Below are 14,408 nucleotides of genomic sequence, written 5' to 3' on the forward strand. Positions count from 1 at the left end.
GCATCTTGGAAAATAGAAGTAAGTCTGCCCGGTGGATAGCTACTAAAGGTGAAGGGCAAGATCTGATTTTTTTAAACTGGCAAGATATAGCCGAACTGGCATAAATAGAAAAAAGAGTTTAAAGCACAGAGGCTCTGGCTTTGAATAAATGTGGTTGAGACTCAGAACAAGTCCAGTGGTTTTGTCTGTAACAGCACCCACACTTCTGGGCTGTATAAATAAAATAGGTAAGCAGACGAGAATTGACAATAGTAATCACAAGGTAGGCCCTTAATGGCCTTTTTCAAGGTTTTTGATGACTCTGGAATCGTGAAACACATAGCGTGGAGTATCTGAAGAATACTTGAAGAACGGCAATCTGAACGAGTGTAGTAGACGTGGTCTACCGTCAGTTGTTACCGTCAGTCAGGTCGGCCATGTTGTCAAGAGTCTCAGATTTGAAAAGGCCGGCCATGGTGTCAGCCAAGTCAAAATAAGAAAACATAATGCAAGTATACTGACAGTACTAGCCTGGATACTTGTCCGGGCAGGGCGCCCCACCACTACGCAAGCATGGAGCTGAGAGGCGGGCTGGTGCTGGATGCAGATCTAGGGCTGGAAATGCTCAGTATAAATTCGTTTTGTGCCTCTCTTTTTCTGTCTTTATCTCCTTTCCCTTCACTTAGCACTGGATAATTAAAATCGACTGTACAACTTAGCTGCATTGAAGTTCAGGATTAGAGTTAAGATAGGGAACTCATTAATAAGAAAGAATGATTAAGGACACGGAGTTGGTTGCCTTTTGTTAGGTGTTTTAAGAGCAGAGGGAGTTTAAAACAGAATATAGAAACTACAAGTAGTTAAGATAGAAAGAACTGTAAAGGAAGCTATGTACCATAATATCACTAAGAATACTTTATTTTAAAACATCTTTTCTTTTTCACATTTTACTAGTGTATTTGCTTAACCCAATGATACGTAAAATATTATCATTTAAACACGTAATCAATATAAAGACATTTTTATGAGATATTTTACATTCTTTTTTTGTGCTGTCTTCAAAATCTGGTATGAGCAGATTTTATAATCTTACCAAACATTATCCCACCACCCACATTTCAGGAACTCAGTCGCCACGTGTGGCCAGTGGTTACTATATTCAACAGCACAGTTTTAGATCATTTTTCTTGACACCCTTTTCAAAATCACCAATGTCCAGGTTTTCTTCAGACTTCCCTGTTTACACCAGTTGTTCCAGTGTGATTCTCAGTAACTCCCTCTTTTATTCGCAAAGAACGTAAATGTATATCATTTGGACAGTAAATTATATGGTCATCCTGCCAGTAACCTCCATACTGTCAACTCCAGCAGTTCTCCCGTGTGCTCTTCACACTCTGCTTCATGTCAGCCTCAACCTAGCACCTCAATGGGTTGATGACTTTGGGTCCTTACCTTTAAGTGCTGGGTGTCCGCAGGGCTTGATCTGGGCCCTTTTCTCTATACTTTCTCTCCACAAGAGATAAAACATCTGTTTTTCTTAATATGTACTTTTTAAAAGTTCTAAGTAGGCTCCATACCCATTGTGGGGCTTGAACTCATGACCCCAAGACCAAGAGTCACATGCTCCACCAACTGAGCCAGCCAGTTCTCTGTTTTTAAGAGAAAGAGAAACTTGATCAGGAAATTCCTTCCACTTGAGATATAGAAAGTATATATACTCTCAATTGGGAGATGAAATGGCCAGAGAAAGTGATTAGTGGCACACAAAACAGTGCAGAACAGGATTCTTAGATTTGACCAAAGGAGACTTGATGTATCTAATTAGCTAGGTGAGCACCCTCCGCCTGCATCAGTCTGGGAATCCTTCCCGAAGCTGCAACTTCGGTATGAGAGGAAGAATTCCCACGTGGATGAGAGCCAGTTGTTGGTCAGGGAGGTAGGCATGGCTACACAGCTGTGCTGGGCTCTCCGAAGCATCTCTGGAAGAGTGTTTGTGTATCTGGTCAAGTACTAGGCATGGCTCACTAGTCCATCACCCAGCAGTGCATGTTACTGGGTCTGAGAACCACAGACAACCTGAAGAAATCTTTGCCCACCAAATCAGCCGCAGAGTCAAGGCAAGTTCAGCATTGCTGGCTTAGAATTTTTCTCAAGAGATAGATTCGTTTCTGTCATAAGTTAAATCCAGAAACTCCAGCACCATTCTTACCCTTCATATTTGCTCTTAATTTTAAAAGTGCTCTGTTTTGTGAACTAACTGCCCAATTATATTTTTGTAAAGAATGAGATTTACATGTTGCAATATCCTACAATTCCTTTGACAGCAGGAAAGCACAGGTGTGGATACAGTGGGCCATCCTGCTTTCCAAAAGGAGCCTGGACTTAGAGTAACTTTCCATACCTTTATTGTATCCCAGGGATCATCTTTCTTCCAATTTCTCATTTAATTCACATCAAATCAATTATAAAGAGCAAATGCTTCCGAATGCTCCGGGAGAAAATGATTAATGATTATTAACTACAGAGGCACTGTTGCTGAGTTGCGGCCTCCCAACTGTAGCTTCTTAATGGCAAGAGCCTCCCTGAAAGCCATAACCAGCATTCCATTAATGAAAAGCCAGTGTTTCAGTAAAGAGCTGCTGTATTTCTGCAGCTCCTGCCCTGTTCAGCCCAACAATGAAATCTAAAATATTTGAGTGACTAAAATTTTTTATTGAACCATCTTGTCTCTGGGCATTTACACTGCAGGCCTGTCTCTCCTTTGCCTTCCAGCGGAGCACTATCTCAGCAGCAGCAATTACATGGACTGCATTTCTTCGCTGACGGGAAGCAATGGCTGTAACTTGAACAGCTCTTTCAAAGGCTCTGACCTCCCTGAGCTCTTTAGCAAACTGGGCCTGGGCAAATACACAGACGTCTTCCAGCAACAAGAGGTCAGTCACTACTTGTTTACTTTCCCGGGCATCTTCATTTGGGTTGTATGTGTGATGGCTTCTAGAATGAAATCACTTACTGATCTATGGCGGTGCTTTCACTGAGCATTTACTGGAGTCCCATAACTTGTTTGTGCTGCTAAGAAAAATGTCATCTCATTTCTTATTTATTTAGTGCAACCAGTAAACACAGGATAGCAGAAATAGAAAATTGTGTTTCCAAAAACACACCTTCCCCAATTTTAGCTGAAAGACCTAATCAGTGTATTGATTCATAGGAACTTTTGATTCACAGCTCCCTCAGCAGCAGAGTCTGTATTTAAGATAATTTCAGTCATTAATCTTTATCTTTATTTATGGCACTTAAAAAACAACATCTGAAATAAATATCTATGGTTGTTTTTGACCCCATCTTCGTCATGTTACTGAATCTGTTCCCACAGAATAGAATGTGCTTTTTATATACGTTAACTTATTCATTAATTTACTGCTTGGCTTTTGCCTGAACTAAGAAATGCGATGTCTTCTGAAACATCACCGCCATGGATTTTGGCCAAACCCATCAGCCACGGCTATTATGCGGGGACTTAAAGAGAAGAGCCCCTGAACATGATTCTTTCTGTTAATGCTGTCATATTACTAGGACACAGCACAGCAAAGCCAGTGCAACAGAAAGTTAGACTATTTCTATGAATGTATGTATTTTACAAATCCAGACGTGCTTTAAGTTTCGCGCTAGTTTGGCTTAGTTCATGCTAGAGAACATCTGATTAAGTCACTAATTCCCAAGCACATATCCATCAAAAAGAATCTAAGATTTTTATTATGCAGTTTATATCATAAATTCAATGTATTGCCCATGGTTCAATAAGTAATTAAGTTTAATTGGTGAACTTTTTGTTTTTTAACACCACAAAAACGTTGTCATGTGTGTATTGGATTTCAGGGTATATTGATTGTTTTCTTTTCCCTGAATCTAAATTAGTGTTCATTTAACTGAGGATTTTCTAAGTTGAATAACATTTTCCTCATCAAATGCATTAAAAAATTGCATTTACTTATTTAGTTTTGCAGGTTAGACAAGGGTAGCTGATTGAGAAGTTCAAGGGCAGAAGTATTTTAACTTGTCCAAAGAAGGTTTTGAAGTGAAAGATTAGTTGTTATTCAATGATATTCTGGATTTGTTTTATCTATATTTATTTACTATTTAAAGAAGCATAGAAATAAATTTATTAAAGGTACTTTTTAAAAGAATTTTATTTTATTATGTTATGTTAATCACCATACATTACATCATTAGTTTTTGATGTAGTGTTCCATGATTCATTGTTTGCGTATAACACCCAGTGCTCCATGCAGAACGTGCCCTCTTTAATATCCATCACCAGGCTAACCCATCCTCCCACCCCCCTCCCTTCTAGAACCCTGTTTGTTTCTCAGAGTCCATAGTCTCTCATGGTTCATCTCCCCCTCTGATTTTCCCCCCTTCATTTTTCCCTTCCTGCTATCTTTTTTTTTTTTTTTTAACATATAATGTATTATTTGTTTCAGAGGTACAGGTCTGTGATTCATCAGTCTTACACAATTCACAGTGTTCACCATAGCACATACCCTCCCCAATGTCCATCACCCAGCCACCCCATCCCTTCCACCCCCCACCACTCCAGCAACCCTCAGTTTGTTTCCTGAGATTATATCAGTGAGATCATATGATACATGTCTTTCTCTGATTGACTTAATTTCACTTAGCATAATACCCTCTAGTTCCATCCATGTCGTTGCAAATGACAAGATTTCATTCCTTTTGGTGGCTGCATAATATTCCATTGCGTGTGTGTGTATTCCACATCTTCTTTCTCCATCCATCTGTTGATGGACATCTTGGCTCTTTCCATAGTTTGGCTATTGTGGACATTGCTGCTCTAAACATTGGGGTGCACGTACCCCTTCGGATCCCTACATTTGTATCTTAAAGGTACTTCTTATCCATTTACTCCAAGAAGGAAGAGAACATGATAATATAAAGCCAGACTGCCTTTATCGAATATATATTAGCTAGAGCAGGGGTCAGCAAACTGTGGCCTGCAAACCTGCCTGTAAATAAAGTTTTATTGAAACACAGCCACACTCATTCATTTACATATTGTCTATGGCTGCTTTCAAGCTAAAATAGCAGAGTCGAATCGTTGCAACAGAGATAATTTGGCCCACTAAGCTTAAAATATTTACTCTCTTGCCCTTTAAAAAGAGAGGATCCCTAAAATAGAGAATCTCTATTTAATTGAATTTCTAAAAACACATCTTTAGACATGATAAGTGAAGAGGTTTTCTAAGATTTGGATATACCTTCAAAATGAAAACAGAATATCTCAATTTCCATATAATTTGAATGAAAGTATAAATTTGGTTGTTTCTTTCATGTAGGATATTTTCTAATGCTCAGCTATCACTTAACAAGAATTCCCCATTAAGTGACCTTGTGGGATTCAGTTTATTGTAAGCAAGTTGAATATTTAGCCACTTTCACAGATGATATGTCTACGTACATAATTACTAACCATAGCTGTCAGTTATTTTATGCCTTTGGTGAGCCCATTGCTTTATATCTCCAATCACTTTTAATGCCCACTGGAGCCCTGTAAGGTGCAGTGTTGTCAGCCCGAAGTGCCCACAAGTAGTAATGGCAGGGGCAGAATAGAGAGTCAACACCCTCTGGCTTCAGAGCTCATGACCTTTCTGTTCCTCCACACGGTCTTAAAAGGAGGGGTGGGATTCTTGAGCTACGTCCCTCCACACTCAGTTGCTGATGCCAGAGAGGGCACTTATATTGTCCCTGGAAATACCTCTTATATGCCACTGTTGGAGATAATTTGCCAGGCTGAGCCAAGTGAACCATGTGTCTCATGTAATCTAGGAATTCTCTCATTCTTATGAAGAACACAGTGGAGGATACCAGATATGGTATTATTCAATTTCATTTATAGAGCTATACTTGACCAATTCAGAATCCAAAGCTAAGAAATATTTTCTCTCTTCTGGACAGGTATGTATTCTTCCTTTTATCAGTTCCCCAAAACTGTAGAATTTGTGCTTCCCTTTTTGCTCTGGCTGCCAGAATGCTAAGACCTAAATATTTAATCTCAGTTGCAGTAAATAACTGGCTTAGCCGAAGTCTTATGCCAGAATCATCACTTTAATTTCACCACCTTTATCACTTAGCCCTTGTCCCCTCGGTTTGTGACACCACCGTTCCTTTTTGGAAGTAGGCAGAGCATAATTAGTAGATGGAATATGTGTAATAATGAGTTGAACTTTTAGTGAGCAAGAAAATAAGTGCTTAATGTATTGGTTATAGATTACTTTTTCACCCACAGATCGATCTTCAAACATTCCTCACTCTCACAGATCAGGATCTGAAGGAGCTGGGAATTACGACTTTTGGTGCCAGGAGGAAAATGCTGCTTGCAATCTCAGGTGAATATAAATGCTCATACTCTTATTTTAAAACCTGAATAACCTCTGCCAGTGGCCTCAGCCAGTGGGGCTGGTTCTGTCCATCAACCACTTGCTTACTATGCTGGCACCATGTGGTTGTGGTTCTAGACTGTTTTCCCACTAACAGTGTGACAAATGCTGAGAACATCCCTACTGCTCCTTCATCAAGGCATTGCCTGAAAACCTGCCTTGACAATGTTGTTCTTTAAAACCAATCTCTTCAGAAAGATCTAACCAAAATGGCCCTTGGCAGAACACAAGAATGGGTGAGAGGTGGAATTCTCCTTTTTGTGGCTGTGTTAAGCAATAATCATTGGGTTAGTGAATAATTATTTTGGATTGGCTGTCATGTTTCCAGCTGCATGTATCCTTGTATGTCAACTGAGATCATTGCACCAGGGAAGAAGAGAATGATCCTTGGTATAGCTGGAATCTGGCACTATTGTCTTGCTTTTAAATTTTTCCCAAACTCTTAATAGAATTTGTGAGTCACAGAAGGGTGTATCCTGAGTGTAGTTACAGAATGAAGGAAAATAATGTTGTCTGTCTCCCAGACCACCTTTTTTGTGTGTCTGTTGTATATTCTATGTATTAGAAAATGCTCTTATGTGTATTTCCTGAGTATCTGCCATTTAAGAGGAATTAAGCTGGATGGTGAGTCAGGAATCTGCAAATACATAACCGTGTACCTCAAAAAGGTATAGAGAGAAATATGAGGAAGATATCAGGGGCAAAAAAAAATAAGGTTACTTTTTGAAGAAGTTCTGATGTTCATTAATGTCAACGTTATATGTGTGCCAGTTTCTCAAAGACAGAGACACCAAGGGCAGAAGCCCAGTGTCAGGGGTGGTGGGAAAATGACTTTGCCTTTTCGAAACATGGATTTTTGCAGGCTGTGCCTTTATGAGGCCAGCAGGGGCATCCAGCCAGTGCAAGTCCTTTCCAGACAGCATTCACTGAGCAGATCAGCAAATAAAATGAAAACCTCAGTGGTTTTCCATTTTATTTTAGCCCGAGATTGCATCCCCCTCCCAACTCCCTCAGGAAATCTTATATATAGACCTACTATCTGAAGCACATACAAGCAAAGCAGCTTTGAAATAAGGGTGGAAATGCAGCCATTGAGCGGCCTGTTAGGCTCCTCCGTGGATAGAGTCCTGCAGGTCAGTTTGAGAAGTCTTCTCCCGTCCTGTGTACCCAACTGGTTGCATTAATGAAACGCCACAGGGCAGATGCTTTTTCTTGTTTGTTCATAAGATCAGCTTGGTATAGTAGAAAGAGCACTATATTCACATAAGGAGATCTGAGCTTTGCCTCTGCCAAGTCATTAGTCCTTGGGTGAGTTTCCAAACCTCGTTTGGTTTTAGTTTCTTAACCATGAAGGTGGGTTGCAATAGATAATTGTGTAAGGTTACCTTCCATTTCTAAGGTCTGTCCTTCCCAGCGCTGTGTCATCAGGTGTAGTGAAAATAACCTACAGTTTTAACGGTGTATATGATTAGCGATACACTCTTTTGTTCTTTCTTTTTTTACAACCTGTGGCAATAGGTTTTCAATTTGTTTACTCTGAAGCTCAGCCCTGAAGTGCTATTTCTAGACCCAATTAACTTTATATATGTTCACATTCTTTTATTAATTTAAAAAATAAATTAATATACTACTTGAAACTTAATTCACACAGTCACCGAGCCTATAGTGTAAAAATATGCTTGTGAGCCAGCACATTTATACCAGAGAAGTTTATGTTCTAGAATTATTCACTAGAGAATCATGGAATGTAAGGGACCATATAATGAAAATTCTTTCTTTGTGCACCCAAACTTTGTAAAGCTCCCAGCAACAAGCAGGTATTTCTAAATCATTGGGGCCTTTATTCTGGAACACATTTGTGATATATTTCAGATGAGTTTTGGGTAGTAGAGTGGGAAACAGGAGGGGTTTTGAATCTTCTTTAATTTTTTTTTTCTCCTCAGTGTGGTTCTGTAGACCACCTCTCTCAATGGGGTTCACAGGTCTTCTTGCTTTTAAAGGAAATTAGAGGCTTTGAATAGATGCCTTATGAATGTTCTCTGCACAGTGTGAAGTATTTGATTATTTTAAGGATGATTTTGCCTTACTTTGTTGAGCATATTTGTTTGAACCTGGTAAATTGTTTTCTCTGCAAGTAATAAGTTTATATTGAGAAACCCTTTGTCAAAAAGCTTCTTTTTCCAATTCAACTCATCTGATAACAAAGACATCCATTTCTAGTCTCAGAACATTCCATTTCCAGGGATAGATACAGGATAGTTGGGCAGCTTTTACTCACGTTTGTCTTGTGGTTACATAGTTTGGTTAGACACAGACTTTGCTCAAAATTCCTTTCTAAAATTGTATAGATTTTTAATTTGTGATCAGGGTCATTCTTTCAGTGTGAGGTTTTATTCTGTTTTTAATCTTGGGCCAGAAGACATTTCTTTTAATGTCATAGAAGGAGAGGGGATTTGTCTCTAGTAGAGATGGATCAGAGGAAAAAAAAAATGGTCTTTTTAAAAAAATTCTTTGATTTCTCTCCGAGTGTTTTAGTGAGTGGTTAACTAAATGTACAGGGACAAGGTAAAAGGGACTTTAGCATCCTGTTGACAGGCTTCCCACCACGGCCTCAGGTAGATCTAACATTTCCCGACCTATTCTTTTAGTTTGTGACTCTGTTCAGACCCGCAACAAGATCCTGAGAGCTGCCAGGATTGTGTGAACCTTGGAATTTCAAAGAAAAAGGTTGGTATTTTCCCAAACTATCTCTTAGGTTTACTTGAAAAAACTCAGAAGGGAGTTTGCTTTTTAATGTAAAAAACAACAACAAAAATTAAAGTCTCTTCAGTAGGACTTGATCTTTGATAATCTCTAGATTTAGCTCTGTTTCACATTTGGAAATATATACCTTAGAAATTATTTCTTTAGGGAATGGACGAATTCCTTCATGGTCATTTTATTCTCTCAAAAGTCTAGTTCATGTGACTTTTCAGAACAAAGTTTTCAATGTCTTTTTTAAAAACGTGTCTTCAGTGGCCCAATTTCTTCATGTGCTCGACTGTACATGTTACGTGTGCTAGGGGGGGACTGGTGTTTCACCTGCTCATTCCTTTTCCTTCTCTATAGTATGGGAATGTTCTCCTGGTTCATGGGTTGTTCTCTCATGAGATAATGGAGGCCAAAGACAGTCTTCTAACTAGAAGGTGATAAAACTTTCCCAGGCCGTGTACTTTTAAGGGGATTCATTTATTCTTAAGTCTCCTATAGTTGCCTTTAAATACATTAAATTCTGTCTTGATTTCTGAATCTCTGTTTTTTAAACAAGATACATATGTTCAACTTTTAGTAGGAATGTCATGGTTACAGTGTTTCTGCAGGAATTTGAAGGTAGCCATCTATAAGCATGCCTGCATATATCTTGCTCATACAGATATCTTCCTTGCTTCTCCAGAGTTTTAAAGCTATGTTTCTCTGTTTAAAAAATAAATTTGGTATCGTAAAATCTGAAGTACAGCTCTATTATCTGGCATACTTGAAACTACTGATTTTTAAAATTTGTATTCCTGATGCCCCAGTTGGTCTTCTTTACTCAATGGATGGACCACTGGAGCCGAGGGCACAGGATATGGACCTTTGTGTAGGCAGATAGAGTTTCAGCCTGTCACTTAAAAGCTGTGTGGACGTTGTCTGTTTTTAAAACTCAATTTTCTTTCTTATCTAAAATGGAGGATAGTGTGTGTCTGGGTGGCTTGGTCGGTTACGCATCTACCTTCGGCTCAGGTCATGATCCCAGAGTCCTGGGATCGAGTCCCACGTCGGGCTCCCTGCTCAGAAGGGGAGTCTGCTTCTCTGCCCCTCCCCTGGCTCATGGTCTCTCTCTCACTCTCAAATAAATAAAATATTTTAAAAATATATAAATAAATAAAATGGAGAATAGTGATATCATTTACTCCTTAAGGAGGCTTAAATAGGACAAAACAAATTGTAAAGTGCTTCTTCTGTTTAATAAGCACCACTAAGTCACTTTTTTTTGTTCCCCCGAAGACCTAACTGTGAATAAAAGAGAGAGATCTCCACTCTTGCATCACCCCTGTGGGGCAGACATGTACATTTTGGAAGGCAGTGGGGTGAAATATTAAGGGTGTTGGTTCATCTTCCAGAACTTGGGAGATCATTGCACATCTGGCCATATGGCTGTCCTGAGCCACCCGTGGCCGGCGCCCTGCCACTTGAGTCTGTTGTCCTGAGCCCCAGCATCAGTGTAGCCATACTTGGCAGTGCAACTTCAGAATTGGAAAGGGGATTGTACCTGGGCGGGGTTGAAAAGTTCTGAGTACTGTGCAAATGCATGTGCGGGATCACTGGCTCCACTCCCTTTAAAAAAAAAAAAAAAAAGGAAAAGAAAGAAAAGACAACTTTAATCACATCAACTATATCCCATTATTTGATACTTGGGTTTGGTGGCTATTGGAACCCTAGTTTCCAGAGTAGGACAGTTCTCTTTACTGGTATGAGTTCATTAGCAAGAGTTAAATCACTTGGTTTGAGGATTTGTAAATATATGCGGTGGGGGCAGGGGGTTGTTGCATAGTGATAAACAAGGTGCTTCAGTTAATTTTTTACCTTTCTGGTTAGTAATTTCTAGTTGGTGAAAGGCAAAATCAGTTGTGCTTTTCTCAGTACTCTGGTTTCTTTAAAATTAAAATAAAGCATCTTAGTTTTTTCCTAAGAACTTGAATTCAAGTATAAGTTGTTTTCAGTTATAATAATTTACTAAACTGTTGCTATTTTTACTAAGTTGATTTTTTTATTCAAAGGAAACTCCTGCTGATACAGTTCTTCACAGAACTCTTTCTGACTCCAGGAGCAGACGCATCATGAGTCAGGAGAGCCGTCAGGCTGTGGCTTAACGCTTCTGCGTGCTCCTCCGTTATTCTCGTGTTTCTGTGTGGGGTCTTCTTTTCATGTCTGACCTCGGTGATTTCATGACTGCTGTGTTTGACATGGATGAGTTCAGTAGCTGTAATGATTTTCTATGTCATTGGTAATACATCCTCTCATATGCCTTTCACCAGCTTTGATGGCCCCCCTCCCTTTGCCTCTGCAGTGACATTTGGGATAGTTCAAACTGTTTAATTTGTATATCAGGAGTACAGAGGGTTCTGAGAATGACATATCTCCCAGGTAGTCTACAAACTGCAGTAAAAATGATTTGCTGTCCTTGGTTCTCTCACTACCAACATGCTCCACTTAATATCAGACTTTCTAGCACTTCAGAAATGTCTTGACCGGCAACTAAAACTTTTCCTTTTGCTACCAGAGTTGACTCTCCCTCCAAAACCTTCCTATGTCACCATTTTCTGAGCTCTCCTGCCATGTCCTGTAGATTAGACAACTTCGCCACTGAGCTCCTAACAATTCTCTCTTTCTCTCTCTAGAACTAAATAAAAATCGAAGAAAGCTTTTTGAACCACCAAGTGCACGCACCTCTTTCCTGGAAGGCGGAGCAAGTGGGAGGCTACCCCGTCAGTATCACTCACACATTGCTAGTGTCAGTGGCCGCTGGTAGCAACACCTACCCTCCCGGCATGCACCCGCCAGTCAAGTTGGACACACGAGATCTGTGAACAGCCTTCACTGCACACCGTCCTCAGCACTCTGGGTGTCTGGGATCAGGACCAAAGCATCTTATTCACACCTGAACTTTGCGCCAAAAAGGGACAAAAGAGAGAAGATGATCTTAGGTCATCATACAGAATGCCACATTTGGATGACTTTTTTTTTTTTAATGGCAATCGGACAGAACTTGCAATCTGAGGGTAGGGCTTTATTTCCTGTTTTTATTTACCTAAATAACATATGCACTGATTTTTTACTTAAAATGAAGGATTAATTGACATCTGGGAGGCCAGAAAACTTAGAGGTTCTTTTGTTTGCTTGTTTTGTTTAGGGATTTGGGGATTTTTTAAAAAATAATCAAAATGGAATTTACTGCTTTAAAATAATTATTGAGGTCTTTCAGCACTTTACACTTTCTAATATCTTGTCCTGTGGAAATTATCTCTCTTTCTCTCAATTTTCATGTCACCTGATATATTGGTACAAATCAGATTTAGTTATACTTTTCTATCAAATTTTTATTTAAAATGGTACTGGATTATTAGTTTTGTGCAGAATATTCTGACTTTGAGAAATGTAAGTGACTCCCCCTTGGTTCTGGACCAGTTCTGTTCATTTATGTCAACATCCTAGAAATAATTAGCAATGAACCTATTTCACATAACAGGTGCAAAGAAAGACCAGATGGACTTTGCAATATTAACCCTTTGCAGTCATCATATTTAGCTGCTGCCTGTATTGCTAAAATGATTTTAATGGTTGTCTGAAGGCAAAGGGCTATTCTTTAGTATACTGCCACTAAAGGACACTTATTTATATCAAACTTTTATTTTTAGATATTATAAGCATACAGTACATAACTGATTAAATTGATATCTACTAGAGATTTATGGTAGAGAATGGACGGCATTCAATAACTGGAGCCCTAGATTGTCATTTTATTTAAAAAAAAGACAAATAATCATCTGACAAGACAGCACTGTTGCCATTAAGAGGAGAAATAGATTACTATCCTTATCATGTACACTCTATCTGTGCTCCATATGGTCACAGGACTTTAAAAACCATATCTGTCTGCTTGAAGTTGACTTGTGTTTGCTGGGAACAGAAAGGTTTTATTTGAGTTTCCAGGGTGACAGTTTATAAAACAGCTGAGTTCCAAAGGAAGACCAAAAACAAAAAAAAACCTATTTTCCAAGTGACTAGACTCATTGTTACTATCTTATACTGTGAAAGTCCAAGAAATCAGGCAACATTGTTTCCTAGGTCTTTCCGTACATCTTATTATAGATTTATGAAGGGTTTTCAATCCATGAAGAAAATCACTAAGTGCCTCTCTTTCTTCAAGGCAATATTATTTCCAAGTGTATTAATTTGTTGGAAAACTTTCCCATAGGAAATGTTCTGAATTACCTGTACTGTAATGACTTATTTATGTTCAGTATTCAAGACTCTCTACATGGACATAAACCACTGTCGCACGTTCTCAGCAGAAGGCATGACATCAGCATACATAACAATTGGGGACTTTGATACAAATGTGAGATTAGAAAGATTCGCCAGACATTTGTCCATGACTAAGTCTTACCGTTAAAGTAAAAAAAGAGTTGAAGAGAAATTTTGCACACAGAAAAAATTTCACTTTAAAAAATAATATGGTAACCTGGAAGGCATAGATAATGGGCCTGTCATAAAATTATATCAGTTATGAAGGCACGAAGGAGATGCCCATTCCTAAACTAAATCTTGCGTGCTTAGGTGTGAGAACCAAGTTGCTCCTTTTGCAAGTACAACAGAATCATCTTGTGCACATGTCCCATGTATACATATCGTCACCTGGAGCTCCCTGCCTTACATGGCTGTATGAACACATCATGCTCCACAGTCAGCACAGGGTAAGAATTCGGATTTGTTTCCTGTTCCACTCAGTGCTGTAAATTTCATTTCTTTAATAAGACCTTCCCAAATTAGGAAACAACAACAACAATCATTTAGAGCTCTTTCCCCAGCTCTCTATGATGCAGTTGTAACAGAAGATGGAATGAATTTGCAGTATTAAGTTGATACAGGTTTTATGAACAGTGCTTTGATACTATGCCAAAGAGAAAACTGTCCCAATTAAACTAGATTAAATAGGGTGGCTAAAAATAAATAAAAACACTGGAAATTACTTTTCTCATTTTCTCTTGATGCAATGAAGGGAATATGACACTACAGTATATGGTGTTGTCAGTGTTGTATGATGCACAAAATATTTGGATTATTTGAATAAATGTTAGTTTTTAATCAATCTGTGCCTTAATAGTGACCGGTTATCTGTAAATAGAGAACAGATACAGATTGTATTTTTGTGGGGATTTTTTTGTCCTT

At 38.9% G+C, this 14,408-nt stretch overlaps 1 protein-coding gene across 1 annotated transcript in view; it reads left to right on the top strand.

Moving 5' to 3' along the window:
• Positions 1-14,208, top strand: part of LOC118019423 (protein bicaudal C homolog 1) — a 281,958-nt gene extending 267,750 nt beyond the window's left edge. Inside the window, exons 19-21 of the mRNA XM_035018592.1 lie at positions 2,752-2,912; positions 6,287-6,386; positions 11,858-14,208. Of these exons, the coding sequence (XP_034874483.1) occupies positions 2,752-2,912; positions 6,287-6,386; positions 11,858-11,988 (392 nt within the window). The 3' untranslated portion in view covers positions 11,989-14,208. The remainder of the gene's footprint in view (positions 1-2,751; positions 2,913-6,286; positions 6,387-11,857) is intronic.
• The last annotated feature ends 200 nt before the right edge of the window (positions 14,209-14,408 follow it).

This window comes from Mirounga leonina, unplaced genomic scaffold, assembly GCF_011800145.1.
Source record: "Mirounga leonina isolate KUSES-001 unplaced genomic scaffold, KU_Mleo_1.0 Mir_108, whole genome shotgun sequence".
Lineage (NCBI taxonomy): Eukaryota > Metazoa > Chordata > Mammalia > Carnivora > Phocidae > Mirounga > Mirounga leonina.